General features: G+C 41.2%; 1 protein-coding gene across 1 annotated transcript in view; it reads left to right on the forward strand.

Annotated features, from left to right (window-relative positions):
- The window catches only part of EHHADH (enoyl-CoA hydratase and 3-hydroxyacyl CoA dehydrogenase), a 46926-nt gene extending 36481 nt beyond the window's left edge, over nucleotides 1-10445 (forward strand). The window contains exons 6-7 of the mRNA XM_049628444.1: nucleotides 34-375; nucleotides 7504-10445. Of these exons, the coding sequence (XP_049484401.1) occupies nucleotides 34-375; nucleotides 7504-8765 (1604 nt within the window). The 3' untranslated portion in view covers nucleotides 8766-10445. The remainder of the gene's footprint in view (nucleotides 1-33; nucleotides 376-7503) is intronic.
- Nucleotides 10446-27640: the final 17195 nt, after the last annotated feature.

The raw sequence follows: 27640 nt of genomic DNA on the forward strand, positions 1-27640 counted from the left end.
CGAAGATGTGATTATCTTTCTTATTTCTGGAAGGTCAATCTCTAGAATCCCGTAGACTCTGCAACAAGCCAATTCAGAGCTTGCCCAACATGGACGAAATTTTCAGCGAAGCCCTTTTGAAGATGCGGAAGCAGCATCCTGGGTGCCTTTCTCAGGAGACTTGTGTCCGTGCAGTCCAGGCTGCTGTACAGTATCCCTATGAGGTGGGCATCAAGAAGGAAGAGGAGCTGTTTATGTACCTTCAGAAATCAGGGCAGGCTCAAGCCCTGCAATATGCTTTCTTTGCTGAGAGGAAGGCAAATAAGTGGTCAGCTCCCTCTGGAGCATCCTGGAAAACGGCGTCAGCGCGGCCCATCTCCTCAGTTGGTGTTGTCGGTAAGAACGTAGTGTGGTTAAAGTCATTTTCCAAATCTGCACATATAAAGTGATACCATTTGCTTAGGGCCACTGGGTATCAGACTCTATGCTAAACACGTTACTTGTGTAGCTAACTTATTTTGCACCCCAGCCCATGAATTATCTTCATTTTACATGTGAGGCCTAGAGACACCAACTTTCTCAACAGTAAGCTAAACACAGGCGGTGTAAGGGTCTACATTCGGTCTGTCTGACTCCAGACTCGGGGCATTTTTTACTCATCCCCTCCTCTTCCTTGCATGAATCTCTCACTCCTGGGTTTCCCAACAATGGTTATTACTTCTGCCACATTTCAAGGTATGGTCTGTCACTCTTATAGCTAGGTATTTGGAATGAAGGCTCTGCCTTTCTGGTCCCTGGGTCCATTCACTTCTCGTCATTCAACATCACTCTCCTCAAATCTCTCTGCACCCTGAAACAGTGACCTTAATTTTTCCCTCAGCGATTTTCCCAAACAAAACGTCTTCTTTCCTCAGAAGCCAGCCCTCTGATTAGCTTCTTTGTGCCACTTTCCTAATCTTCCTTTGCTCTTAGTCTTGACCCAAGAATGGTCTTTGGTGGATTTTATTATTATTTTTTTAAATATAATTTATTGTCAAGTTAGCTAGCATACAGTGTATACAGTGTGCTCTTGGCTTCGGGAGTAGATTCCCATGATTGATTGTTTATATACAACACCAGAGCTCATCCCAGCAAATGCCTCATCCCTCAATGCCCATCATCCATTTTCCCCTCTCTCCTGCACCGCCCCCATCAACCCTCAGTTTGTTCTCTGTATTTAAGAGTCTCATATGGTTTGCCTCCCTCTCTCTTTGAAACTATTTTTTCCCCTTCCCGTCCCCCATGGTCTGTTAAGGTTCTCAAATTCCACATATGAGTGAAAACATAGGATATCTGTCTTTCTCTGACTGACTTATTTCACTTAGCATAATACCCTCAAGTTTCATCCACCTTGTTGCAAATGGCAGATTTCATTCTTTCTCATTGTCAAGTAGTATTCCATGATATATATAAACCACATCTTCTTTATCCATTCATCAGTTGATGGACATTTGGGCTCTTTCCATAATTTGGCTATTGTTGAAAGTGCTGCTACAAACAGTGGGGTACATGTGTCCCTATGAATCAATACTTCTATATCCTTTGGATAAACTTTTAGTAGTGCTCTTGCTGGGTCATAGGGTAATTCTATTTTTAATTTTTTGAGGAACCTCCACACTGTTTTCCAGAGTGGCTGCACCAGTTTGCATTCCCACCAAAAGTGTAAGAGGCTTCCCGTTTCTCCACATCCTCGCCAACATCTCTTGTTGCCTGAGTTGTTAATTTTAGCTACTCTAACTGGTGTGAGGTGGTGTTGCAAGGTGGTTTTGATTTGTATTTCCCTGATGATGAGCAATGTTGAGCATCTTTTCATGTGTCTGTTGGCCATCTGGATGTCTTCTTTGGGGAAGTGTCTATTCATGTCTTCTGCCCATTTCTTCACTGGATTATTTGTTTTTTCAGGTGTTGAGTTTGGTAAGTTCTTTATAGATTTTGGATACTAACCCTTTATCCAATATGTCATTTGCAAATACCTTTTCCTATTCCATCACAAAAATTAACTGTTGGGACTTCATCAAGATAAAAAGCTTCTGCACTGCAAAGGAAACAACCAACTAAAAGGCAACTGATGGAATAGGAGAAGATATTTGCAAATGACATATTGGATAAAGGGTCTCTGGTGGATTTTAAACCTACCCGGAAATGGTAAGCAAAATGTTATATGTGTCAGCTTATGTACAGTCTTCTGGTGGAGGAAGTCCATAGTTTACTGAAAGTGTCAGCTTTCTTAACTCTCACCCAGCTCTCCAGCACCAACCCAGTTTGGAGGAAAAGACCCCGCTCAACATCTTCTCGCCCTATTGTATCAGTCACACTGTGCTCCTTCCAGTCTGGACTCTGCTCACTTTTGACTTTTTTTAATGCTTATTTATTTATTTTGAGAAAGAGAGCAAGAAGCACATGTTCACAGTAGGGGAGGGGCAGAGAGAGAGGGAGAGAGAGAATCCCAAGCAGGCTCCATGCTGTCAGCACAGGACCTAACCTGGGACTCAATCCCATGAACCATAAGATCCTGACCTGGGCTGAAATCAAGAGTTGGACGCTTAACTGACTGAGCTACCCAGACACCCCCCACTTACAGTTTTTAAACAAGGTGGATAGAGAGAGTGAGACAGAGAATTATGAATGTTCCTTTTTTTTTGTGCTTTTTCAGCAGCACCAATATTTATTCCTAGTTGATGTGCACTTAACCTGTTTCTTCTTCTCTATATTCCTTCACGCCAAGAATAATTAATGCAATACAATTGCAAAGGTGAAATAATATATCAGTATTGTGTTGGTCAATCATTGTTTGAGAGTTTCCCTAGTTCCTTGTTGTGAGCCTTTATAAAAAGATTCTAAATTCATGTCTGACATGAAATGTCTAAAAGTCTGAAGTTGTTTTGCTTCTGTTTTTGTTTTTGAGTTTGTTTATTTATTTTGAGTCAGAGAGAGGGGGAAAGAGCTGGGGAAGGGCAGAGAGAGAGGGAGAGAGAGAATCCTAAGCAGGCTCTGCGCTATGAGTGGAGAGCCCAATGCAGGGCTCAATCTCATAGTTTGTGAGATCATGATTTGAGCTCAATCTCACAAACTGTGAGATCATGATTTGAGCCAAAATAAAGAGTTGAGCGCTTAACTGACTGAGCCACCTAGGTGCCTCTGAAGTTGTTTTTTTTAAGTGTACCCCATATTGTTCAGAAAAATATTTGTAAAAGCATTTAAGGGGCACTTGCGTGGCTCAGTTCGTTGAATGTCTGACTTCGGCTGTGCTCCTGATCTCAACAGTTTGTGAATTCAAGCCCCATGTTGGACTCTCTGCTGAAAGCTCAGAGCCTAGAGCCTGTTTCAGATTCTGTGTCTCCCTCTCTTTCTACCTCTCACCTGCTTGCACTCTCTCTCTCTCTTAAAAATAAATAAACATTAAAAAAATTTTTTGAAGAAAAAGCATTTAAAATACATAGATGATAACTTGGATACAAATAAAGTGAGAGTTTGGTCATCTCCCCCTTCTTCATGCCTGTCCCCATACTGCCCTGTACTTGTTCATTGTGACTCAGCCTCCCACTGTACCCAGTGCCCTCTGGAACGCTCCTACAGCCTCTTCTGCTTCACTAATGACTCCTTGTCTGTCTCCTGCCTGAAACCTTGCTTACTCTGGGCACCTCTCTCAGGAGAATGCTACTGCTTCTTTCACGGCCCAGGAGTCCCAGTGGCACTTCCCAGTTCCCTTCTCAGACCATTATCTCTTTCAAGACACTCCTCTGTAGCTCTGCCATCTGCTCTTATCGTTCTGTCCCTCCTCATTACTGTATTGCGCCCCCCACCCCCACCTCCACTTGGCTGAAAATTCTGGTACCTGGCTCACAGTTATCCACTTTCCCCCAAATCCAGCTGCCATCCTGATTGTCTTCATCATCCGTGTGGACAATGCATCCAGTCCTGTTCCTTCCAGGTGCCTTTGCCTCCTCAGATCCAGTAATGTTCATATACTTCAATTCCATGACCCCTACTCATGCCTTTACCATGGGTCTTGTCTTTACCCTGAATATTTCTCCACCTCTGAAATTCCAAATCCAACCTTTACCCCACAACCTTGTATCTTCCCACATCTTTTAGTTGGTTATTCCAACTGCATCCGTTACTTGATCAGCTCCCCTTATGTTGACTTTCTTATCCATTCAGATTTCATTTCCAGGGTCATCATGTCAGCCACACTCTTGTCAGTGACTTCAAACACTCCATGACTTACCGCCCTGTCACTCTGCCGTCTGGCAAAACCCCAACTGTGTACTTCCACGAGCCCATTTCCAGGCTTCTCAGAACAGGGCTGGGCGCTCTCAAAGCCATCAAAAGGGGAGGAGACTGCAGTGGACTAGAACTGCAGAACCAGTAGTGAAAGCAGCCCTTATTCTTTATTTACTTCTGTCAAAAGAAGAGGTTCTTGACCAGATTTAATTCCATGGCAGTTAAAGACAATAGGTTGTTAGGGAAGCAGGACTCCTTGCTGCTGTCTATATGTGTTTAATGAGGAAAAATTAGGAAACTAAAGTCAATATCAATATAATATGTACCTTTGAAAAGGTAATTCCCAACAGTGAAAAGCTTGGCTTTTCAGCCCTTTGTTTGTGAGATCTTGGAGACACAAGTTTGTGAAAAGAAAAATTAGGAGCTAAGAACTTTTTAAAAGAAATACATATTGTGTTTTCATGTATGTTTTGGTTTCAGTGATTAAATGATCTGTGTCAGTTTATCATCAAGCTAAAGAGAATCTAAAATTATGGCTAGGACACTTACAAAAAGCATTTATGGTTTGGATTATGAGTGGATTTGTAGCCAAAGGTCATTTAGCAGATCTCTAAGAGATGAGCTCTGAAGAACTGAACTCTATTGGGGCACCTGGGTGGCTCAGTTGGTTAAGCATCCGACTTTGCATTAGTCCATGATCTTCTGGTGTGTGAGTTGGGCTCTGCACTGATGGCTTGGAGCCCGGAGCCTGCTTCTGATTCTCTGTCTCCTTCTCTCTCTCTGCCCCTCCCCCACCCAGGTGCTCACTCTCTCTCCCTCACAAATAAATAAATAAAACATTAGGAAAAAAAAGAAGAACTATTCCTTCAGAAGTTGCCTTTCCTTCCCTGCTCTGTTGTCAGTTCTGAGATATCACTTACCTTACGCTACACTTTACAAATTGCTTTCACACTACATTTTGTTAGTCCTTGTTGTCTCTGTGAGATTATAATTTCTATAATGGTAGAAATGTTATGTGGAGCTTGAGACTGAGAGCCGGGAGGCCAGGGTTTTGAACTCCATGCTCTACCTCCTATTTACCCAGGCTAAAGTTTAGGATACAAGTTGCCATAGCAGTGAGAGCTATCCAGCCTTCTTGCTACTGAGTGAAATGCAGATGTTTATTAATTTTGGAAAACTAAACGTTTTCAAATAATGTAATATATTTGTTATATTAAGTAAGTTAATACAATTTGAAAATTAAATATATCCCAGAGAAACAATGATTTCTGATGACTGATAGCATTCTGTATTCAAAAGCAATCCCAAAGCTGGTCAGTGGGTTTCATCCACAATGGGTTTCATCAACAAAATGGTTTCATCCACAATGGGTTGGTTAGGTAACAGATAACCTGCTGCTGTAATAGATAATACTGGTTTAACACAAAGATTTATTTCCTGCTTGCTCCATATGGTCATCTAAGACCAGTTTTTTTTGTTTTCTGGTTTTTGTTTTTGTTTTTGTTTTTTTTCCAACTAATGGCTCTGCCATTCTCCTTTGGAGAGAGTCAGTAAACTTTTTTTGTTAAGGGCCAGATAATAAATATTTTAGGCTTTCTGGGCCATATCATCTCTTTAACAACTGCTCAACTCTGCACACAAAAACAGCCATAGATAATATGGAGTCAAATTAGTGTGGTTGTGTTCCAATAAAACTTTATTTATGGGACTGAAATTTGAATTTGATATAATTCACATGTGTCAGAAAATATTATTCTTTTTTGTTGTTGTTGTTTTCAACTATTTGAAATGCAAAACCATTCTTAGCTCACCGGCAGTACTAAAATAGGCAGTGGGATGGATTTGGCCCTCAGACCATAGTTTGCCAGCACCTGCTCGACAGTCTCCTCCAAGGCCTTACAGTTGTTCTCTGCATCTTCTACATCCTGGTGGTAATGAGGGATCTTGTGTGAATTGTTAGAGTTCTTTACATATTTTGATGCAAGTCCTTTACTAGATATATGATTCCATGGTTCTTGTTATTTTCTTTATGGCATCCTTTGAAGCACAAAAATTTTTAATTTTGATGGTGTCTAATTTATCTATTTTTTTCTTTTGTTGCTTATGCTTTTGGTATCATGTCTAAGAAACCATTGCCTTATCCAAGGTCATGGAGATTTACTCATAAGAGTTTTATAGTTTTAACTCTTCAGGCTGTGATCCAATTTGAATTAATTTTTGTAAATGATGTGAGGTAGGAGTTCAACATCATTCTTTTGCATATGGATATCCTGTTGTCCCAGCATAATTTGTTGAAAAGACTATCCTTTCCCCCATTGAATTACCTTGGCACCCTTATCAAAAATTGATTGGCCATAAGTTATGAGATTATTTCAGAACTCTCAATTATATTTCATTGCTCTATTATGTCTATCCTTACACCACACTGTCTTGAATACCATAGCTTTGTCATAAATTTTTAAATTGGGAAGAGTGAATCCTCCAACTTTGTTCTTCCTCTTCAATATTATTTTGGTTATTCTAGATTCCTTGTATTTCTATATGAGTTTTAGGGATATCATGTTAATTTCTGCAAAAAGCCAGTTGGATTTTTGATAGGGATTACATTGGATCTTCAGATCAATTTGGGTAGTGTTGCCATTTTAACAATATTAAGTCTTCTGATCTATGAACATGGGTTGTCTTTCTATTTATTTAGGTCTTCTTTAATTTATTTCAACAATGTTTTCTGTTTTTTAGGGTACAAGTCTTACAATTCTTTCTTAAATTTATTGTGAAGTATTTTATTCCTTTTAATGCTATTGTAAGCAGATTTGTTTTCTTAATTTCATATTCAGATTGTTCATTGCTAGTATATAGAAATAAAATTGATTTTTGTATATAGATCTTGTATAATGCAACCTTGCTGAACTTGTTTATTAATTCTAATAGTGTGTGTGTGTGTGTGTGTGAATATTACTGAATGTCCCATCCTCTGGAGCACTTAACACAGTGCCTAATCTTAACTAATATTCAATCCATTTGTATTTCTTGAGAGCTTGTTTGGAGGTTCTAGCAGCTGCTCATACACCCTTGACCAAAGAACAGTCCTTCTGTATCAGGGAAGGTTGCCCTCTTCAACCAAGAATGCGGCTTCTATTTGTATTCCTTGAATTGATCTCTTTAAATGCCCCATTGCCACAGAAGCCTCTCATTTACTGAGTATTTTCCAGTTCCCAACATCACTGAATCATTCTTTCTCTGCTTCACTCTTATCTCCAGGCTTGGGAACAATGGGCCGAGGCATTGTCATTTCTTTTGCAAAGGCCAAGATCCCTGTGATTGCTGTAGAATTGGACAAGAAGCAGCTAGAGACTGCCGATGGGATAATAACCTCCGCTTTGGAAAAGGAAGCATCCAAAATGCAGCATAGCAGCCACCATTGGTCAGGACCAAAACCCAGGTTAACTACGTCTATGAAAGAGCTTGGTGGTGTAGATTTAGTCATTGAAGCAGTATTTGAGGAAATTAACTTGAAGAAGCAAGTCTTTGCTGAATTGTCAGCTGTGTGCAAGCCAGAAACTTTTTTGTGCACCAATACTTCCGCCCTGGACATTGATGAGATTGCTTCTTCCACTGATCGCCCTCACTTGGTCATTGGCACTCACTTCTTCTCACCAGCTCATATCATGAGGTTGTTAGAGATTATTCCCAGCCAATACTCTTCCCCTACTACTATTGCCACAGTTATGAATTTATCAAAAAAGATTAAAAAAATTGGAGTAGTTGTAGGTAACTGTAAGGGATTTGTTGGCAATCGAATGTTAAAGCATTATTACAATCAGTCATATTTCTTGTTAGAAGAAGGCAGTAAGCCAGAAGAGATAGACCAGGTGCTAGAAGAGTTTGGTTTCAAATTAGGACCTTTTAGAGTGTCAGATCTTTCTGGATTGGATGTGGGTTGGAAATGTCGACAAGGGCAAGGCCTTACTGGACCTACGTTGCCTCCAGGAACTCCTGCCCGAAAGCGGGGCAATGAGAGTTATTGCCCAATTCCCGATATGCTCTGTGAATTAAGACGATTTGGCCAGAAGACAGGTAAGGGTTGGTACCAATATGATAAGCCATTGGGTAGGATTCACAAACCTGATCCCTGGCTTTCTGAATTTCTGTCACAGTACAGAGAAACCTATCACATTGAACCACGCATCATTAGCCAGGATGAGATCCTTGAGCGCTGCTTATATTCACTCATCAATGAAGCATTCCGTATCTTGGGAGAAGGGATAGCTGCTACTCCAGAGCACATTGATGTTGTCTATTTACATGGGTATGGATGGCCAAGGCACGTGGGTGGGCCCATGTTCTATGCCTCCACAGTTGGGTTGCCGACGGTGCTAGAGAAGTTGCAGAAATATTATAGGCAGAATCTTGATATTCCACAACTAGAGCCCTGTGACTATCTGAAAAAATTGGCTTCCTTAGGAAACCCTCCTCTGAAAGAATGGCAAAGCTTGGCAGGACCCCCTAGCAGTAAATTGTGATTCAGCCTTCCAGGTTGTGCCTCACATGCTGACATCAGGTGATGCTCATTGAATTTCACTGAAATTAAATCTGAAAATCCAAAGTAAGATTGCTCTGAAATACAAAGCAAAAGAAATAATTGGTTAGATAAACCTTCTCTTTGGGTCTTCTGTCTGATTATTCTAATGGGTCAAATCTTTAGGAGTGTGCTTCCTATGCCTCTGAATCTGTCCCTATCGAGTAAATTATTTCAATCCCACTGAATAAACTGTGTTAATACCAAAATAGCTAAGGAAAGAGACTCATGAATAAGTTGAGGCTTCCAAGTGCTTTGATCATTGGAGAAGGGTGTCATCAATTAATGACTGAAAAATGCAACTAAGCCACAAATTCATTTTATCCCTTTAAAACTCACACACATGGCACTGGTAGGAAATCTTATGGATCTGTCATTCAACAAACATCCATTGTGCACCTCCTGAGCATCTTGCACAGCATGTGGCAAACCTGGAGTCCAGAGGGGCATTAATCCAGCATGGAAAGCTGTGATGAAGTTTAGTCCATAGTCTGCGAGGTGGAGTGGAGATAGTTGGCAGGGTTGAATCAACAATGAGGGTCTTTGTGAGTGAGAATGGAAAGTTGCTCAAGGAGAGGCAGAAGTAATTACCAGAAAGAGAGGAAGAGTGTCAAAAGCATAACAGTATTAAAGTGGGCAAAACACAGTTGAGAAATAGTGAGGGAGTCAAGTACTTCACACTAGAATGGGGAACTCAGAGTAGCTTGGCAAGTCATACTTGGTGTATTACTTCCATCTACAGCCCAGGTACATGTGCACAGTTGTGCTTGCTGCTTGTAAGGCGCTCAGTAATGTTTGTTGATAATTTCCGCAGGACCAGGAGATGTCTACAACCTATCTTTCTTTTCTGTGCATGGAGACGAAACAGAAAGTAATCATTATTGATTTAATGTAAGAAGGGATCTTAGAAAACATCTAATCTCCTCTGATTCTATGATAAAGTAATGATGCCAATTTCCCGGTCATGATGAGCTTTGTGATGCCGGATATGCAAATTGTTGAATCTTGAAAAGTCTGACATGACTGCAAAATAAATTCTGTATAGTTTTGTTATAATTATAAGAGTTCTCTTTATACTTTTAATGGGCTGGTCAATGCAAAAACTTGTACACAAGTGTTTATAGTAATGTTCTTCATAGGAGCCCCAAGTTGGAAACAACCTAAATCTCCATCAACTGGTGAATAGATGAACAAAGTATAGTATAGCTATATATAATAGAATGTTTGGCCATAGAAAGAAATAAAGTACTGATATTTACTACAACATGATGAATCTTCAAAATGTCATGCTAAATGAAAAAAGCCAATCACAGAAGGCCACATATTGTATAGACATTTATATGAAATTTCCAAAGTAGGCAAACCTGTAGGGAAAGAAAGCAGATCGTAGGATGCCTAAGACTGGAATAATTAGGGGCTAGGGAATGGGGAGTGACTGCTAATGGGGACAGGGTTTCTTTTTGGGTTGACGAAAACGTTCTGAAATTATTGTGGTGATGGTTACATTACTCTGTGAATCTACTAAAAACCACTGAGTTGTGTAGTTTTAAATGAGTGAATTGTATGGTATGTGAATTATTCCTCAGAATTGTCAGTAAATAAGTAAATAAACAAATGGGCTCAAGTTGTCTTTTACTGTGATATAAATGAACTTTCATAGTATTTTCACCTATGAACCCAAATAAAATTATCAAACGTTCTGATAGAGAAATATGGAATGAATATGTTTTCTGTTATCAAAAACAAAAACAAACAAAAACTCTAGAGTGTGCCTTGAATTGTAGTTTAATTTAGAATAATTTTTAAATTGTATGTTGCTGGATTTTTATATAAATTGGTCCTTGAAATTAAAGATAACAATAGAAAAGGGGCGCCTGGCTGGCTCAATCAGTAGAGCATGCAACTCTTGATTTGGGGTTGTGAGTTTGAGCCCCATATTGGGTGCAGAGATTACTTAAAAATAAAATCTTTAGGAGTGCCTGGGTGGCTCGGTCAGTTAAGTCTGACTTCACCTCGGGTCATGATCCTGCTATTCATGAGTTTGAGCCCCATGTAGGGCTCTGTGCTGACAGCTCAGAGCCTGGAACCTGCTTTGGATTCTATGTCTCCTTCTCTCTCTGCCCTTCCCCACTTGCATTCTGTCTGTCTGTCTGTCTGTCTCTCAAAAATAAATAAACATTAAAAAAATTAAAATAAAATAAAAAATAAAATCTTAAAAAAAAGACAACAATGGAAAAGATTTCTGGGGACACTTGGTGGGGGGCTCAGTCGGTTAAGCGTCCGACTTCGGCTCAGGTCATGATCTCACGGTTTGTGGATTGGGGTCTCACGTTGGGCTCTGCGCTGACAGTTCAGAGACTGGAGACTGCTTCAGATTCTGTCTCTCTCTCTGTCTCTCTGCACCCCTTCCCACTCACACTCTCTCTCTCCCTGTCTCTCAAAAATAAACGTTAAAAAAAAGAAAATATTTCTGTAATTTCTTGCAGCTTGGTCTGCAAGGTGACTTATTTTCAAATTAATGTTAAAGTGCATGCACACACATACACACTTTTTCTTCTTTAGACACTGAGTGGATTTTATTCTTTTTTTCTCTTTTAATATTTATTTTTGAGAGAGAGAGAGACAGAGCGCGAGGAGGAGAGGGGCAGAGAGAGAGGGAGACACAGAATCTGAAAGAGGCTCCAGGCTCTGAGCTGTCAGCACAGAGCCCGACGTGGGGCTCGAACTCACGGACCGCGAGATCATGACCTGAGCCGAAGTCGGCCGCTTAACCGACTGAGCCACCCAGGCGTCCCTGAGTGGATTTTATTCTGAGTTCTTAAAACTACACTACCCTCTAGATTGGGGCTTTGAAACTAAAGTGTCTATGAGTTGATTTTATGAGTCAATAATCCCTAAAAATTTACACTAATGTTTGTGTATATGTATCTGAGTGTCTTTCTTAGAAGACATACCCTATCTTACATCATATTCTCAAAGTGTCTGTGACCCAGTAAAAGTTAAGGACTAACATTCTCTATATAATGTGGAAAGAAGAAATGGGAGTTCATTTTTTCTTATTTTATATCAAACCTCATTTAAATTTGTTGGGTCCTACATACAACAGTGGTTAATATGATGAAACCTGTCCAGGATATTCTATTTCACCCTTGAAAATGCACTTGCTTAAAAGGCTTATTTTGTTGTTGTTGTTGTTGTTGTTGATAACTTTAAAACTGCCTATCTTAAAAAAAAAAAAAAAAAAAACAGCTTCTGAATGACATTTTAAAAATGTGTCCTAATGGCAATTGACTCTGAAAAGAACTATATATTAGAAGCACCCTTGAAGCTTTGCCATAATACTCCAGCTTTAAAGATGAGACTAATGATGTTCCTTAAATCAGTAAAGCCACTGTGCAGCTGCAGTTGCTATCTACTTATTCATTTCTAGCAAGAACAGGTGTGTGTGAGAGATAAGGTGTGGAATCCTAAACTCCCTTGATTAATGATGTTTCGGAAGTGTGTGTGCAAATCATACTCCACAGCACGGTAGGAACCTGAAATTCCTAGGGTCTAACATTTGTCTTTCAAATAGACACCTAGTTGGGGCACCTGGGTGGCTCAGTCGGTTAAGCATCTGACTTTGGCTCAGGTCGTGACCTCACGGTTGCAGAGTTCAAACTCCACGTTGGGCTCTGTGCTGACAGCTCAGAGCTTGGAGCCTGCTTCGGATTCTGTGTCTCCTTCTCTCTCTTCCCCTCCCCCACTCATGCTCTCTCTCCCTCTCTCTCAAAAATAAATAAACATTAATATTTAAAAATAAAAATAAAGGGGCGCCTGGGTGGCTCAGTCGGTTGAGCGTCTGACTTCGGCTCAGGTCATGATCTCGCGTCCATGAGTTCGAGCCCCGCGTCGGGCTCTGTGCTGACAGCTCAGAGCCTGGAGCCTGTTTCAGGTTCTGTGTCTCCCTCTCTTTGACCCTCCCCCGTTCATGCTCTGTCTCTCTCTGTCTCAAAAATAAATAAACGTTAAAAAAATTAAAAATAAAATAAAATAAAATAAAATAAAATAGGCACCTAGAAATCAGAAATGCTGTAGGCTTACTTAGATTGGCTGGACCTTCTTGGTAGCCACTGATGAGATGAATAGAAACTAAGTTCTCTGGACTATGTTAAATAATAGCTTTCTGCGAGAACAAAATAGACTTTGATTATTGGGACTATCAATGCCATCTACTTATCTTGACACCTTATAATTTTGAGATTAATAGAGAAGTTATGCTGCTTCCTAGCAGGACAGCAACATTATACAACTGTGAGGACACCATTCATACTGTGTTCCAAGGGGTTGCCATTCACCTAGAAATACTGTGAATAGCATCCCCTGGAGTTGGGCAACACCCTGTATTGTTTCCAGGGTACTCTGTAGAGATTTCAAGTCAAAAACTCTTCTGTTTATCGCTCTAAATATTTTCTTTTTAATTTTTTTAATGTTTATTTATTTTTGAGAGAGAGAGACAAACAGAATATGAGCGGGGAGGGGCAGAGAAAGAGGGAGACGCAGAATCCAAAGCAGGCTCCAGGCTCTGAGCTGTCAGCACAGAGCCCGACATGGGGTTTGAACGCATGAACTGCAAGATCATGACCTGAGCTGAAGTCTGATGCTCAACTGACTGAGCCACCCAGGTGCCCTGCTCTAAGTATCTTTCTAAACAAAAGTTAGTTGACAAAAGTAAAGGTAATGTCTCTCTTTAGGTGGGTGTCTCCAATGGAACCAAAGTTTTACAAAGGTTTTGTAAAAACCTTGTCTGTTCATCTTAGTATTTTTTCTTCTAGCATTCTGACAAAGAGGAACATGAGAGAGATGAGCAGAGCTTTTAATTCTTGTCCAGAGTATTCCAGGGCATTTCAATTGTAATATTTATTTATTGTCTTTCACCAAACTTGAAATAGCCTAGCAGAATGAGTGCCTGAAAGCATCTAATAAGATGACGTGAGCAGAGCTGATGCAATCTCTCTCGTGCACATCTTTCACTGTAGTTAGGGTTATTCCACCTTCTCTAAGAGGCAGCAGTTGCTAATTCTAGCCATAATGTGAAATCCTTCGGATGGGTAGGGCAAAACCTTCTCCAACCCAACCATAGATGCATTTGGATTCCCGAAGCCTGCCAAGGCCTAGAGAGTTGTTTGTTTGTACGTTTTGGCAGACTGTTGGCTGTCCCCCAATGTTTTTCTTCTTCCGTAGTAACGAACTTCTCACTTTTTAGTTGAGCATTTGATAGCTCAAAATACACAATATATTTGTCAGCTTCTCTTGTACCAGTTGTGAACATGTGACTGCGATCTAGACAATGGGATGCAAATGGAAGCATCACATGGCAGCTTTGGGGGACCTCCCTTAAAATTCACATGATGTGCTTCCTTTGCTCATTTCTTTTTTGTCCCCTCTTCCATTTTGCTGCCTGGAACACAGGTTTGCCAGCTGGAGTCCAACCACTAAGCTAGGCCAGGAGGACAAAGGTCATGCCTTAGGGATAGCAGAATGGAGGGCTGTTAAGAGGTTGGTCCCCAAAGACCTCATGGAGCAGAGCTGCTACTTCGCCTTCCAACAGTCATTTATGTAAGAGAGAAATCAATTCCTATCATGTGTAAATAAGCCAGTGTTATTGCAGGTCTTTCGTTATCACTGGTAGGGCCAAGAATCAGTGGGTCTTTGTTTTTGTTTGTTTGTTTGTTCTTGTTTTTCGCAGTGCCATAGGTAATTCAGATGCACAGGCAGGATTGAGAATCCAGTCTCATTAAACAGGATGTCTTGTTTTAAGGAAAAAAAAAATTTCCCAGTGTGATATGATTTTCAACCTGATATTGAGTTGTTCATAAATTTTTATGTTATGTTTCACTTAGAATTGTTGTAGGCAGTTCATGGAGATGCCCAATAAGAAACTGAGAATAGGGTTTTAAATCAACATTTAGTAGGAAACAGCCTCACAAGCCTACTTGAACCTCAAATGGACTCTACTTAGAGACAAAAACACTCAAAGAAAGTTTGCATTATCAGAAAGAAAGGGGATCAACAATGGCACAAAGGAAAAGAAGAGTAAGTTAAGAAGCAGTATCTCTGTGCACTGACCACAAGGGAGGTGCTAAAACCGGAGTACACAAACCTTCTGCTCAGTAGGTCAGAGACCTCCAAATGGAGTGCCCCTACCCAAGGAAGTGTAACAGATGACTCGTAGAGGTACAGGCAGAAAGTATTAGAAATAGGATTGTCTAAAAACAAATTAATCGTTATTAATATTTCATGCACATGTAGACACCGTCAGCCTGCCCAGGTTGCATCTCAGACAGCCCTATGTCAGGAGTGAAGTATCCTGCAGGGAGAGGGTGAGTTCTAACACATATAAAAGGTTCACAGTGGCTTCCTCCTCTTTCATTCGCTGCCAGCATATTAAGAAATACTGCAGAATATGTATGCTGGGGTAAGTGGATATTTAGACTTCATTATTTAATCTAACTACACGAAACCTCACAAAAGATTCCTTGAAAGAAAGCACAATTAAAGATAATGCAAATAATGCAAACAAAGGTAAACAAGAAAACTCCAGAGCTGTTAGGTCTGATACCAGCTTTTTGTCAGGTACATTACAAGGTAGAATTATTTAGTCAGATCTGGCAAGACGTTGATCAAAGAGCTTTGAAATGATCAAAAAAATTATTAGGAATGTTGATTTATAACCTACTATTCATGATGAAGCTTGGCCTAAGTGTGTGTTGTGTCCTATGGTATTAGTTAATAATAGTATGAAACCATCACCTATTAAAACAGGTTTTAACATTATTTCATCATTATCTCATCACTTATAAATTTCTATCTTATCATGTTTTATAATGTGTGTACACATCAATATAGTAACAAAAATATCCAATTTACAAACATCCTACATGTTAGAGATGTATGCTAAGATGTAAGTGATCCTTTACCCAGATCCTTCTTTAGAATGAAAGATTTATTGGGGTGCCTGGGTGGCTCAGTCAGTTAAGCGGCCGACTTCGGCTCAGGTCATGATCTTGCGCTCCGTGAGTTTGAGCCCCGCGTCGGACTCTATGCTGACAGCTCAGAGCCTGGAGCCTGTTTCAGATTCCGTGTCTCCCTCTCTCTGACCCTCCCCCGTTCATGCTTTGTCTCTCTCTGTCTCAAAAATAAATAAACGTTAAATAAAAAAAAATTGTTTTTAAAAAGAATGAGAGATTTATTTTCCTAGCTGCCAGCAGTGCAGCCAGAAAATGGCCTTCTTTGGGGATTGCCTTGCTCAAAGTCACATCTTCTTCCAAAGGGGTCTTGCATCCAATGAGTGCTCAGTGCAGGAGTATAAGTGCCAGGTCCTCTTGTCCTAATTCTGAAGGTCTGACAGCTCTAGAGCTCTCAGTGGCATTGGTCTGAGGCCTTCATCCATACGGCATTGAAGCTCAAGTTCTCCCTCTCCTCATTCCTGCTTCCTCCTCTCTCCTTCACAGGTATGAATCCCAAGAACACTCCCTAAACATTCTGCACACTAATCTCCATGACAGAGTCAGCTTCCCAGGGAATCTAAACTACGACAATGAAGGGGTGTGATCCAAAATGTTTGGAAACCATTGATCCACATGCTACTTGGTATTCATTTAATAGGTTTCTTTTGATCTCACATGTCATCATTTTTTATAAATATTCTGGGTGTGCTAGAAAAGAATGTGCATTCTTTGATAAATACGGGATTCTATTGTAAGCTCAAGGTTTTTAATTAAATTATGTTTGTCAGATTTTCTATTTAACCCTGATGATGTTTTATCTGCAGTGTGCCCCCTCCTGTGATCAGGGTCAATTACCCATGCCACAGTGGTGACTCCTTTCCTTGGCACAAAGAACCAACAGTGACTGAGTGCACATACAGTGGAAAAAGGCTCTTACTCTGTCCCTGGTGGAAGCATTTCCTCTCTAGGAACCAGGACTTCTAGATCTCAGTGTTAGTTGCTGATACAGTAAGCAAAATTCTCCAAGTGGGTCACTGGCAGTGACGGTAGATGGGGCCATATCGGTTTCCACTCTTTGTTTCCTATAACCTTGTATTCTACCTATTAGGAACATAGCACCACATTAATGGTTATTGATTTAGGGTGTGAACTGCATCCGGAGGACCATACCCCATCCTCACAGATTATCATCTCTGAGCTGCTACCTCAACAGTAACTTCAAAGAGATGTTATTCTATTAGGAAGGCTAATAGCTTCTGGGTGTTGTGGTATGTAACCAAAGTAGGGAACCCATGGTCAAATGGCCACTTCCATATCACCTTTGTTTTAAAGCGTGTCCTTTGATGCAATATTATGTGGGCTCTTGTGTCACTGGTTCAGACCCTCTCTAAGTCCTCGGAAAATGAAGCCCTGTAATCAGGAAAGGAAAACACACACGTGGGTGTGTCAGTTTCAGTCAAGATAAATCACTGATCTGCTGACTGAAGAGTTCCAATGTAATCAGGTTAGCACCAAGTGGTTGGTTGGTCTCAAAGGACAGTACAATGTCTGGTGCTAGTTGTACATTCAGCAGCTAGATTAGCGTTGGTGAGTGGGAGTCCATTCTGATGGGCTCATGAATACCTTCCATCCTGACGGCCAAGCCCACTCTGTTTACAGGCTATTTCTGCCCGAAATAAGGTGGGCAAGGACTGGATCATTAATGACAGCAGGCCTGGCCACTCTACCTACTTGTTTGTTTGATTACTTTTTTGTGGTAGAAGTTTTCTGAATGATATTAACACACAGCTCTTCACACTTTGTACCCATTCCCAGAGGTCCATCCCTCAGTTCCCCAGTTTTTGCTGTCTCTTATATTCCAATATTTTTCCTTCTAGGCCCTGACCAACCATCTGACCATTTGGCAATTTGCCATTGCCCATACATATTCTTACCTGAAGCCACTTCTCGTGAGTCTTTTGATTCCTTCTTCTTCCACCATCTGCCATGACAGTTCTGGGATTTCTACTTCGCTGAGTATGTGCCATCACATTCTCCAAGCCTCCAAGAGCCTACTTAGCAGTCTATTAGTAATGTGTCCCAGAGTCTTTGCCTAGGCATTAAATTCTCTATCACGGAGAATGCTTCCATATTGATAAGCTCTCTTTACCAACGCTTATGTCTGCCTTCACCTTGATCCGGCACACTCAGGACCCACTCCCAAACATACTCTCCTGGTTTCTGCTGGTACATGTTGGCTAGTCCTATAGATCCTTGGGGTTATAAAACCTTCCCTTAGTCTCAGCACTGCCCTGAATGGGTTATTTTGTGACTTAACTCTAATTATTTTTCTGGTGGCCAGGAAGGAAGATATTTCCTGAGCTGGGCATGTGTCTGGCAGAACAGAAGCCTCCGAATTGTCTTGGAGCAAAGTGTGGGGGTTGCGGAATCACAAGTCTTTAGAAAGGATGGCAGCTCTCTTTCACAGAATTTTATGTTTTCAAATTCATTGATCCAGATGTCCCCATTCCAAGGCACAGGGTCCCTTTTCTTCCCAATGAAGGCCCTAACTTTGGCAAAGCAGAATTGCCATGAGAATCCAGCCCTCTCTGGAACTCCCTTTCCATTGTAATGTAGTCCTCGGCTAGATCCTGTTTTTCCTGCACTGCGACTACAGGAGGTGAGTCTCTTACACGCTGCCAGGGGAGGCCTCTGACACTCACTGTTCATCTTACATTGGTAATTAATGACCTTCACACCTTTTATTGTATTTCTCTAGAGCAGCAGTAGCCCCCAGCAACAGCCATCTGACTCCATGTAATTACAACTTCCTATAAACCTCTCAAATGCCTGAGGTATTGCTCTCATTACCTTCTGTGGATATCCCACCTCAACTTCTCCACTGATGAAAATTTTAACTTTTGCACGGCTACAGCATGCTAGAAGCTTTTGATATTCTACTTACCACCAGTGATGACGTTTTCATTGTCAGTTGCCTGGTTTGTAACGCAGCTCCAAAATCCCATTTTAGAGTTTGCTTCCTGGGACCAGTTCTGTTAGCATCTGTCATAGGCCATGATCCCCAGGAAAGAGACTCTGGTGATGAGATTTCCATGCAGAAGGTCTGCTGCTGAGTGCTCTGGGTAACAACATCTGTAAAGGAATGAAGAAAGCAAGACTCAGCTGAAAGAGGAGTTGAACTGCAAGGCAGGTACAGCAAAGCTTCAGCGGGCCTCCTGAAATTGCATGCCTTTACTCGCTTTCAAATGTGGGTTGTCCCCAGTGAGGCATGGCCTTGAACAAGGTATCTATCTACCTTCAGGTCCTCGGCCTCTCCCAGCAGCCAACATCCCTGGGGGCTAAGGGAGTAAGTGCCTTGGTACTAAAAGGAGGGATGTGGGCAGTGTACCATAGCATTCAATACACAGCTTTGCCATGTATGCATATTACTCTCTTTGTACCTTATCCCTGTTTTGGTCATTTACTGCAGAAAGCCCAAACCCCCAGCCACCTCTCACTTCATCCCTGAACTCTCGGCCCTACGCAGCTCTGTGTATCTCTCTATCTGATGCCTTGTCTTCCTCAACTTTCCAAATCCTTCCCTTGAATCCTCAAGGAACTCAATTCCCAATCAGCAGAATCTTCTCTAGTCTCAAAATATTTTCTGAATATCCCGACATCTCCTTGGCCTAAATTCTTAGGGTCTTCAAGGGGGTCTCCAATGAATGGCTTCACCAGCAAGCTTCCGAATAAATTAAGGAATAAATCAGAAAGTAACTATGGGGGCCTAATATCACCTTTATTAGTGGTACAGTCCAGGTGGAAGGATGTGGGTTTCGGTATGTTAACTCTGCAGATTGGATAGCACTGTACTTGAGAATTAGATCTCCCCAAACAGTGGCTGCAGTACTGGACCACACGTATAGCTTTTTTTTTTTTTTTTTTCTGAAGCCCTCAGTTACATAGTTTTAAATAATTCTCTATGGCATGTGAGTTGTCTCAGACCCTTTTGCAAACAGGTGAGGAATAATTGGGAAAAAAAAGAGATAGGACTCTCAAAATCAGATAAACAGTAATAGAATGAAATGTGTCATGGGGAAATGAATAATGTAGAACATTAGTATTGGAATTCAGAGAAGGAGGTGGTCACTAAAAAATTAATGCCACTAACCTCAAGGAAGCTATCCTATTACATTTCCTCATCCATTCATTTCCCCAGTCCTCTGGCTGACTGTTCATACCTCCTATTCTGAATTCCATCACTGCCTTCTCCATCCTCCTTCTCAGTTGATGTCTTTGTTTCCTTCTCAGAGAAAATAGAAGCAATCAGAAGAGAACTTCCACAGGCAGCCATCAACACATATACCCACCTCCCTGCATCTGTGCTCATGTATCCTGTCTTCCCTCCTATTTCTGTGTGAACGAACTATTTGTCAAAACCCAACTCCTCCACTCGGCTCTGGATCCCATCCCCTTTCACCTACTCAGATCCGTTCTCCCAGCAACCCTTCCCTCTTTCTTCTGCCCCAACTTCCCTTTCTCTGTGGCTTCTTACCAATCAGTCTACAAACAAGCTGTAATATTTTCCATTAAAAAATATTTTAAAAAACCTTCTTCCTGTCTTAAAAAATCTTGATCCTGTCTCCCCTTCTAGCTCCCAACACTTTTCTTTCATTCATAGTAAAACTTCCATACTGATTATTCTCCTTGCTTCCCATTGCCTTCCTCTTATTCTCTCTTGAACCTATTCTAATCAGCCTTATATCCCCACCACTCTCCAAATACTGCCTGGTCAAGGTCACCAATGCTCTTCTATTGCTGAGTCCAATGGTCAATCATAGTTTTTATCCTACTTGACTCATCGATCATTCCCTCTTCCTTACAAAGCTTGCTTCACCCCGTTCCAGGATCCGACCCCTCTCTTAATTTCCTCCACCTCACTAGCCTCCTTCTTGGTTTCCACTGCTGGTTCTTTATTTCTCTCACCTCCAAATGTTGGAAGGCCTTGGGGCCCAATCTTTAAAGCTCTTCTTTTGTTTATGTACATCTACTCTCTTGATGATCTCAGCTGCATGACTTTAAATATCATCAACACACTGAAAACTCCTAATTTCACACCTTCAGCCTGGACAACTCCCATTTGTCTTGTCTACTTGAAATATACATTTGGATGTTTAACGGATATCTAAAACTTAGAATTTTCAAAACTGAGCTCTTTGATATCTGTCAGCCCCCACTCCCCCATACAGGCTTTACCTAAAGCTTGTCTCATTCTCAGTAAGTAGCAGTCCCATCCGGTCGTTTACTCAGATTATAAACCTTAGTGTCATCTTTGACTCTTCTCTCTATCTCACTCTCCATATCAAATCCACCAGCAAATCTTAGTGGCTGTACCTGCAAATATATTCAGAATATAAGTATTTACCACTGGTTCCTCTGTGGTCACCTGGATCCAAGCTATAATTCCTCACCTAGGGTAAGCGCATCCTCACTGGACTCCTTCCTTCAGCCTTTGTTTTACTATGCCCTTACTGACACAACAGCCAGAGCAACTCTTCTATTCAAAATCCTCCAGTGGTTTCCCATCTCCTTTAGAATAAAAATCAGATTATCTGCAATGCCTCAAGGCCCCATAACTTCCTGGTCTCCTTGGTGTTCTCAGAATATGTCAAGCAAACTCCCACCCCAGGGCCTTTGCACTTCCTATTCTGTCTACCGGAAACTCACTCCCCTCAGCTATCTGCATAGGTTGCTCTCTCTCTCTTCTTTTGCTGTTTCAATGTCACCTTGTGAGATCTTTCTCTGCCTATAACACATACAATAACAACAATTCCCTTCCCCTATTCTTCCCATTTCTTCAATATTGCATTTTTTCCATAGCACAATTACCATCTGAAATATTATATATTTCTTTGCTTATTTTCTCTGCTCCCTCCCCAAATGTAAGCTCCTAGAAGGCAGGCATTTTGGATAGAAACATTGATGATCAATTGTCTGTTTAAAAAGTGTCTAGCACAGCTTAACATAATGTTGTGTAAAAACTAAATTTCCATTGGTCACCTAACTTTTGCCTTGTTTACCCACCCCTGACTTTAGAACACATGATCCAATAAAATGTTTCCTAATTTGTGACTTAAATTTAAGAATGCGCACAAAGAGGGGCACCTGGGTGGCTCAGTTGGTTAAGCGTCCGACATCGGCTCAGGTCATGATCTCACGGTTGGTGAGTTCAAGCCCCACGTTGGGCTTTATGCTGACAGCTCAGAGCCTGGAGCCTGCCACAGATTCTGTGTGTCCCTCTCTCTCTGCCCTTCCCCCATTCACACCCTGTGTCTCTCAAAAATGAATAAATGTTAAAAAAATTTTAAGAATGCTTACAAAGAACTAAAAACCAAATTACATTTTGTGGTGTAACTAACAAATTCTCTTTATTTAAGACCATAACATTACATAAAAAGAAATACAAAATTCAAGAATATTTATTAGAATATATGGAAATTTGAAATCTGAAGTGTTGGAGAAAATCTAAGTTTTGCTATACTACTATTTTTTCTATTACCCAAGTAGTCCTTAAGACTATCTCATAATTTAGGCTCTATGTCAGAAAATGGAACAAGCTTTATTAAGTAAAATTTAAATCATTCCAAGAACTGGCTGTATTCAGACTGGGTTTTTTTTGCACTCCCCACTAGATGGCGCTGCTAAGAAGTTTTCTAAGAAATTCCAATTTAGGGGTTCTCTTTTAACTAAGCAATAGTATATAATTCATATGTTTAAGGATGGTTCTCTAATAACATTTGTTTTTATAACTTTAGACAAAGTATTCTGTGGGCTCCTAGGGCTTGTGTGTGGACGTGATGAGGGTCAGTTTCATAAATAATAGACAATCTGAGTAGGTGGAAATTGGAGATAGAATTTCAGCTGCAACAGCATTTGAAATTATTAAATTCTCAGCGGTCAGCATGTGCTTGGCTTCCAATAACCTTTCCCAGAAGTTTTAGCAGGACTCCTGAATCATAGATTTTGTTAAGTCTATAAGAGTGAGCATTATAATATCATGTCAATTTAAAAACACGGTTACTTATTCTTACATGGTTCATGAAAAGCCAGCTTTATTAACTGTTTAAAATAGGGCAAGAGTTTTTAAAATAGAAATTGAACAGTTGGACCTATGTTTTTTTATATGAAGATATTTTGTCTATTAGGCAGAAGATTCAGGATTTTTTTCAGTGTATAATACACCAATGTAACAGTATGAGGTCCTGATAAAATACAGAAATTAGTCCCCTTGACCATTTCCTAAGAATCACTAATTTCAGTGGGAAAACGCAATGGGTATAGGGAGCCAGTTTCTATAATTTGCTACAGATGTGAGGCTTTCATGGAAACTTAAGGATCAAAGACCTCCTTTATTTTATCCTCTGTGGAAATAAATTTTTGCTGTGAAATAGCCATTATGTTTTATTTTCTAGATTAAAATTAGAGCTTCTTTGCCGTTTACACGTTGATTCTAGTTCTCATCTTTTAATCCTTTTTTTTTCCAGCTTTATTGAGGTAATAACTGACATATAACATCATATAAGCTTACAACATGATAATCTGATATATGCATATATTACAAATTATTGCCACAATAATGTTAGTTAACATCCATCGTTTCACCTAATTACCTTTGGTTCATGTGTGGTGAGAACATCTAAGATCCACTCTCTTAGCAACTTTCAAATATATACAGTACGGTATTGTTAACTATAGTCACCTTGCGGTACATTAGATCCCCAGAAGCTATTCAGCTTATAACTGGAAGTTTGTAACCTTGATCACCTTTGCCCTCCAGCCCCTGACAACCACCAATCAATCTACTCTCTGTTTCTGTGCGTTTGGTTTTTTAAAAAAATTCCACATCTATAAGTGAAATCATGCAGTATTCGTCTTTCTGTGTCTGACTTATTTCATTTAGCATAATGCCCTCAGGGTTTATCCATGTTTGTCTCGAATGTCAGGACTTAATCACTATTGTTCCTTTCTCCCAGTGTTACCAGAATTGGGATGGAGAAAAGGAAAGGCGTCATTTGCATAATCATTTGCCTAATCATCTACATGTATTTGCATAAGTTATAAATCTATCTGGAGTAAATGAGAGGCAGACCCAATGAGAGAGAGGAGCCTGGAGTGGGGGTTGGGACTTAGCAAGGGTCTTCAGGGATTTTCCTTCAGGAGGAAGGGAATCTGGATGATAGCATCTGGGAAGTGAGGAAAGCCAGACCAGCTGACCTCTTGGCTTGAGGGCGTTGAGGCTTCAGGAGGATACAGACTGTGAAATTGTCCCTGGAAAGAGCAAAAGAGGAAAGAAAAGTCAACAGCATCAGCAAAACTCAATGTACTTCTTTCTCTTTTTCTCTAAAGCTGATGTTGCCACTTCCCGGTGCCTCAGCCTGGAGATGAGGCAAGAGGGATCTCAGGGCAGGGGATCAGCAGCTGTTCTGCCAGGCTGCTGGCAGGGGAGGGGCCCCCGGCACACAGACCCCTTTCTTCTTCCAGGAGGGAGTGGGAAGCTGCAGTAAGTGGAGCCTTGTTATTTGGTCTCTCCACCCCCAGTTTTCAGAGGGAAGCTCTCTGTAGCAGTCTGTTTCCCATTCCTGGGCAGGAGAACAACACAAAGAGAAATAATTCCGGCGTATCAGTGCCTCTTTTAACTCTTGTGTAGTTAGGCAGTTTGGCAGTGCTAGCCCAGATCCCAAAGCTAGAATCTGGCTTAAGCAGGAGGAGGCAGCTTGGGGGGGGGGGGGGGCGTGTCTTGATCTGCTGCCCCAGATTCATTTGTTTCTCTGCTTCTACAATAGTTAGTTGAATTGTTAGAGCTGTAATTGCCAAACTTTTAAGATCACACCTTTTTTGGTTGAGAGAGAGAGAATGTATCCTTAATATATGCATAATAATCATTGTTTTAATTACAAAAAAAAAAAAACTTCCACAGCACTTACTCTATTGCAGGACACTATTCTTAATATCTTGCATGCGTTAACTCAGTTTTGACAACTCTATGCAGCAGGTATTATTATCTCCATTTTATAGGTGAGGACACTGAAGCACAGAAAATATTCTTTTCCAAGGACATACAAACGCACACCCAACATTTTAACCCAGACAGTTTGACCCCAGAGTCTGTGCTCTTAACTTTTATGTCATGCAATATGCACTTATTTATAATTACAAACGTGTATATACCTTATGAAACATAAACATACATGGATATTTTTAAAGGTAAGGGTAAGAATAAACATAGATAGAATTTCTGATATAGTCTTCCTTTACCCTAACAGACTGTTTTGTGATGTCTCATTTTAGAGACCACTACTTGAGAAGAGTCCCTCCAAACCTTTCCAGCACCAGGATCCCTTTTAAAATAAAAAAGTTCTTGGGGCGCCTGGGTGGCTCAGTCAGTTGAGCGTCCGACTTCAGCTCAGGTCACCATCTCACGGCCCGTGAGTTTGAGCCCCGCGTCGGGCTCTGGGCTAATGGCTCAGAGCCTGGAGCCTGCTTCTGATTCTGTGTCTCCCTCTCTCTCTGCCCCTCCCCCGTTCATGCTCTGTCTCTCTCTGTCCCAAAAATAAATAAACGTTAAAAAAAATTTTTTTTTTTAAAGTTCTGCAAGTGCTCATATAAGAGTTGTACTTTTCATATCTCTTGATTGAGAAAGGAGACTGCGATTTAGGCTATTAAGTAACACTTGTGCTTTTAAATGATTTCTAACTACAACAGCATCTATATAATGTAGAAAACATTCCATATATATATGCAAGCCACCTTAATTTGTCAACCTGCATACAATACTTGGTGTGCTTATAGATTTGCCTACCTCTTATGATGATCCCAGGCCCCAGGGCATACACAACCTCTGTAGATATTGAGATCTGCTGGTGTGACGGAAAGAGTCTGGGTCCAGAAACCAGCCAGAACTAGATCAAATTCGAGTTCCACATATGTGACTTCCACATAAGGAACAAACACTTTTGAACCAGGGATTCCTCCTTTGTAAGATTAGGATAACTCATCCTTGCTTGTTTGTTGTAAAGAGAGCCATAAATGAAAAGTCTCTGGTACAGACTGACACAGTAAATCATAGCTACTAGTCTCAGAAGCAGGTCTGCTCTGAACCTGCTGAAGCTTAAAATTCAGGTTGCGGCACTTGCACTGACCCTTCCCCAAACTTTGGGAGGGCCCTAGCAATGTTGTGACTTGTAAATTTGTATTCTTTTTCTTAAAAAGGTCCCTAAAATTATATATATTTCAGGCTCACATTGGACCCTCCTCATTACTACCATACAACCCTTCTGCTCCAGAGGGAAGGCCCCAAGGGATGAAGTACTGTAATGCCAAATGAAGGGCCCCATCCCCCTCATTAGGAGTAAAGGCGAACCTGTGAATGAGTGAGGCAGCATTCAAAGCCAGCTCCAGGAGACAGGGCTTAAACAGCTAGCCTTCAAGAACATGTGAAAGTGATAACTATAAGCATTCAGCCTGGGGGGGGGGGGGTTAAGACGGGGAGGCCCTGACAGGGAGCTGAGATGCTTCCTGACTTCCCTAATCCCTGCATAGCAACCCTATCAGCAGGGTGCCCTTCCCCATCTGCCCAGTCAGACTCAGAATTGCGATCATCTCTTAGTGTGGCCCTGAAGCTCTGAATTATGTCCTAAATTGATGGTTCTCAATCCTGGCAGCATGGGCAAATCCATCTGGGGAACTTTGAAAAAGTATGGATACTTGGGCCCACCCCCAGAGATTCTGATTTAATTGGCTTTGGGTGGGAACCTGGCCCTGGTATTTTTATAAGCTCTCCAGGAGATTCCCATGTGCATCAGGGCTAAGAACCACTGTCTAAATCGTATGAGCAGCTTCAGTAGGACAAACAGTGATGTCAGACTAGTGGCCAGCAGTGAAATAGACAGCAGCAGATGGCACAAAACCTTCCCCAGGATGAGCGTGGGCCTGCACCGTGCTAGGAACAAGGACGGCCAAGAGCTATGACTGTCTCTGGCCCACAAGAAATTTGCAACCTAGTCAGGGAGAAATGCACAGGTGGGTTGCTATGATGCTTGGAAGAGGGCTTTTGGTTCAGCTAGGATGTGTCAAGGAAGCCTGCCTGGAGGAGTTACCTGAGTCATAAAGGATAAAGTAACTATCCAGATGAAGAAGAGAAAGGGAATAGTCCTAGACAAAGGCTTTGAGGTATGAACTGCGCAGCAAGTCTGTGACAGCTAATTTTTTGTGTGAACTTGACTGGACCACCTGGGGTGCCCAGAGATTTGGTTGAGTATTATTTCTGGGTATGTCTGGGAGGGTGTTTTTCGGGTAAGATTAGCATTTGAATTGATACACTTAGTAAAGCAGAATGCCCTTCCCACTGTGGGTGGGCTTCCCCCACGAAGGCCCAAATAGAAGAAAAAAGCAAGTGCACAGAGAATTCTCTCTCTGCCTTATGTCTCAGAACTGGGCTATCGGTCTTCTGCATTCAGGCTTTCCTTGCTTTGAAACTGCACCATTGGTTCTCTTGGGTCTGGGCTCCTCAGCCTTCATAATTGTGTGAGCCAATTCCTTACAAAAAATCTCAGGGCACCTGAGTGGCTCAGTCAGTTGAATGTCTGACTCTTGATTTCGGCTCAGGTCATGACCTCATGGTTCATGGGTTCGAGTTGGGCTCTGGGCTGATAGCATGGGGCCTGCTTGGGATTCTCTGTCTCCCTCTCTCTCTCTGCCCCTCTGCTGCTCGCTCACTCGCTCTCTCAAAATAAATAAACATTTTAAGAAAAATCTCTTCATGTATTGAAGAACCCTGAGTAATACAGAAGGT

This window comes from Panthera uncia, chromosome C2, assembly GCF_023721935.1.
Source record: "Panthera uncia isolate 11264 chromosome C2, Puncia_PCG_1.0, whole genome shotgun sequence".
In the NCBI taxonomy this organism is placed as follows: Eukaryota; Metazoa; Chordata; class Mammalia; order Carnivora; family Felidae; genus Panthera; species Panthera uncia.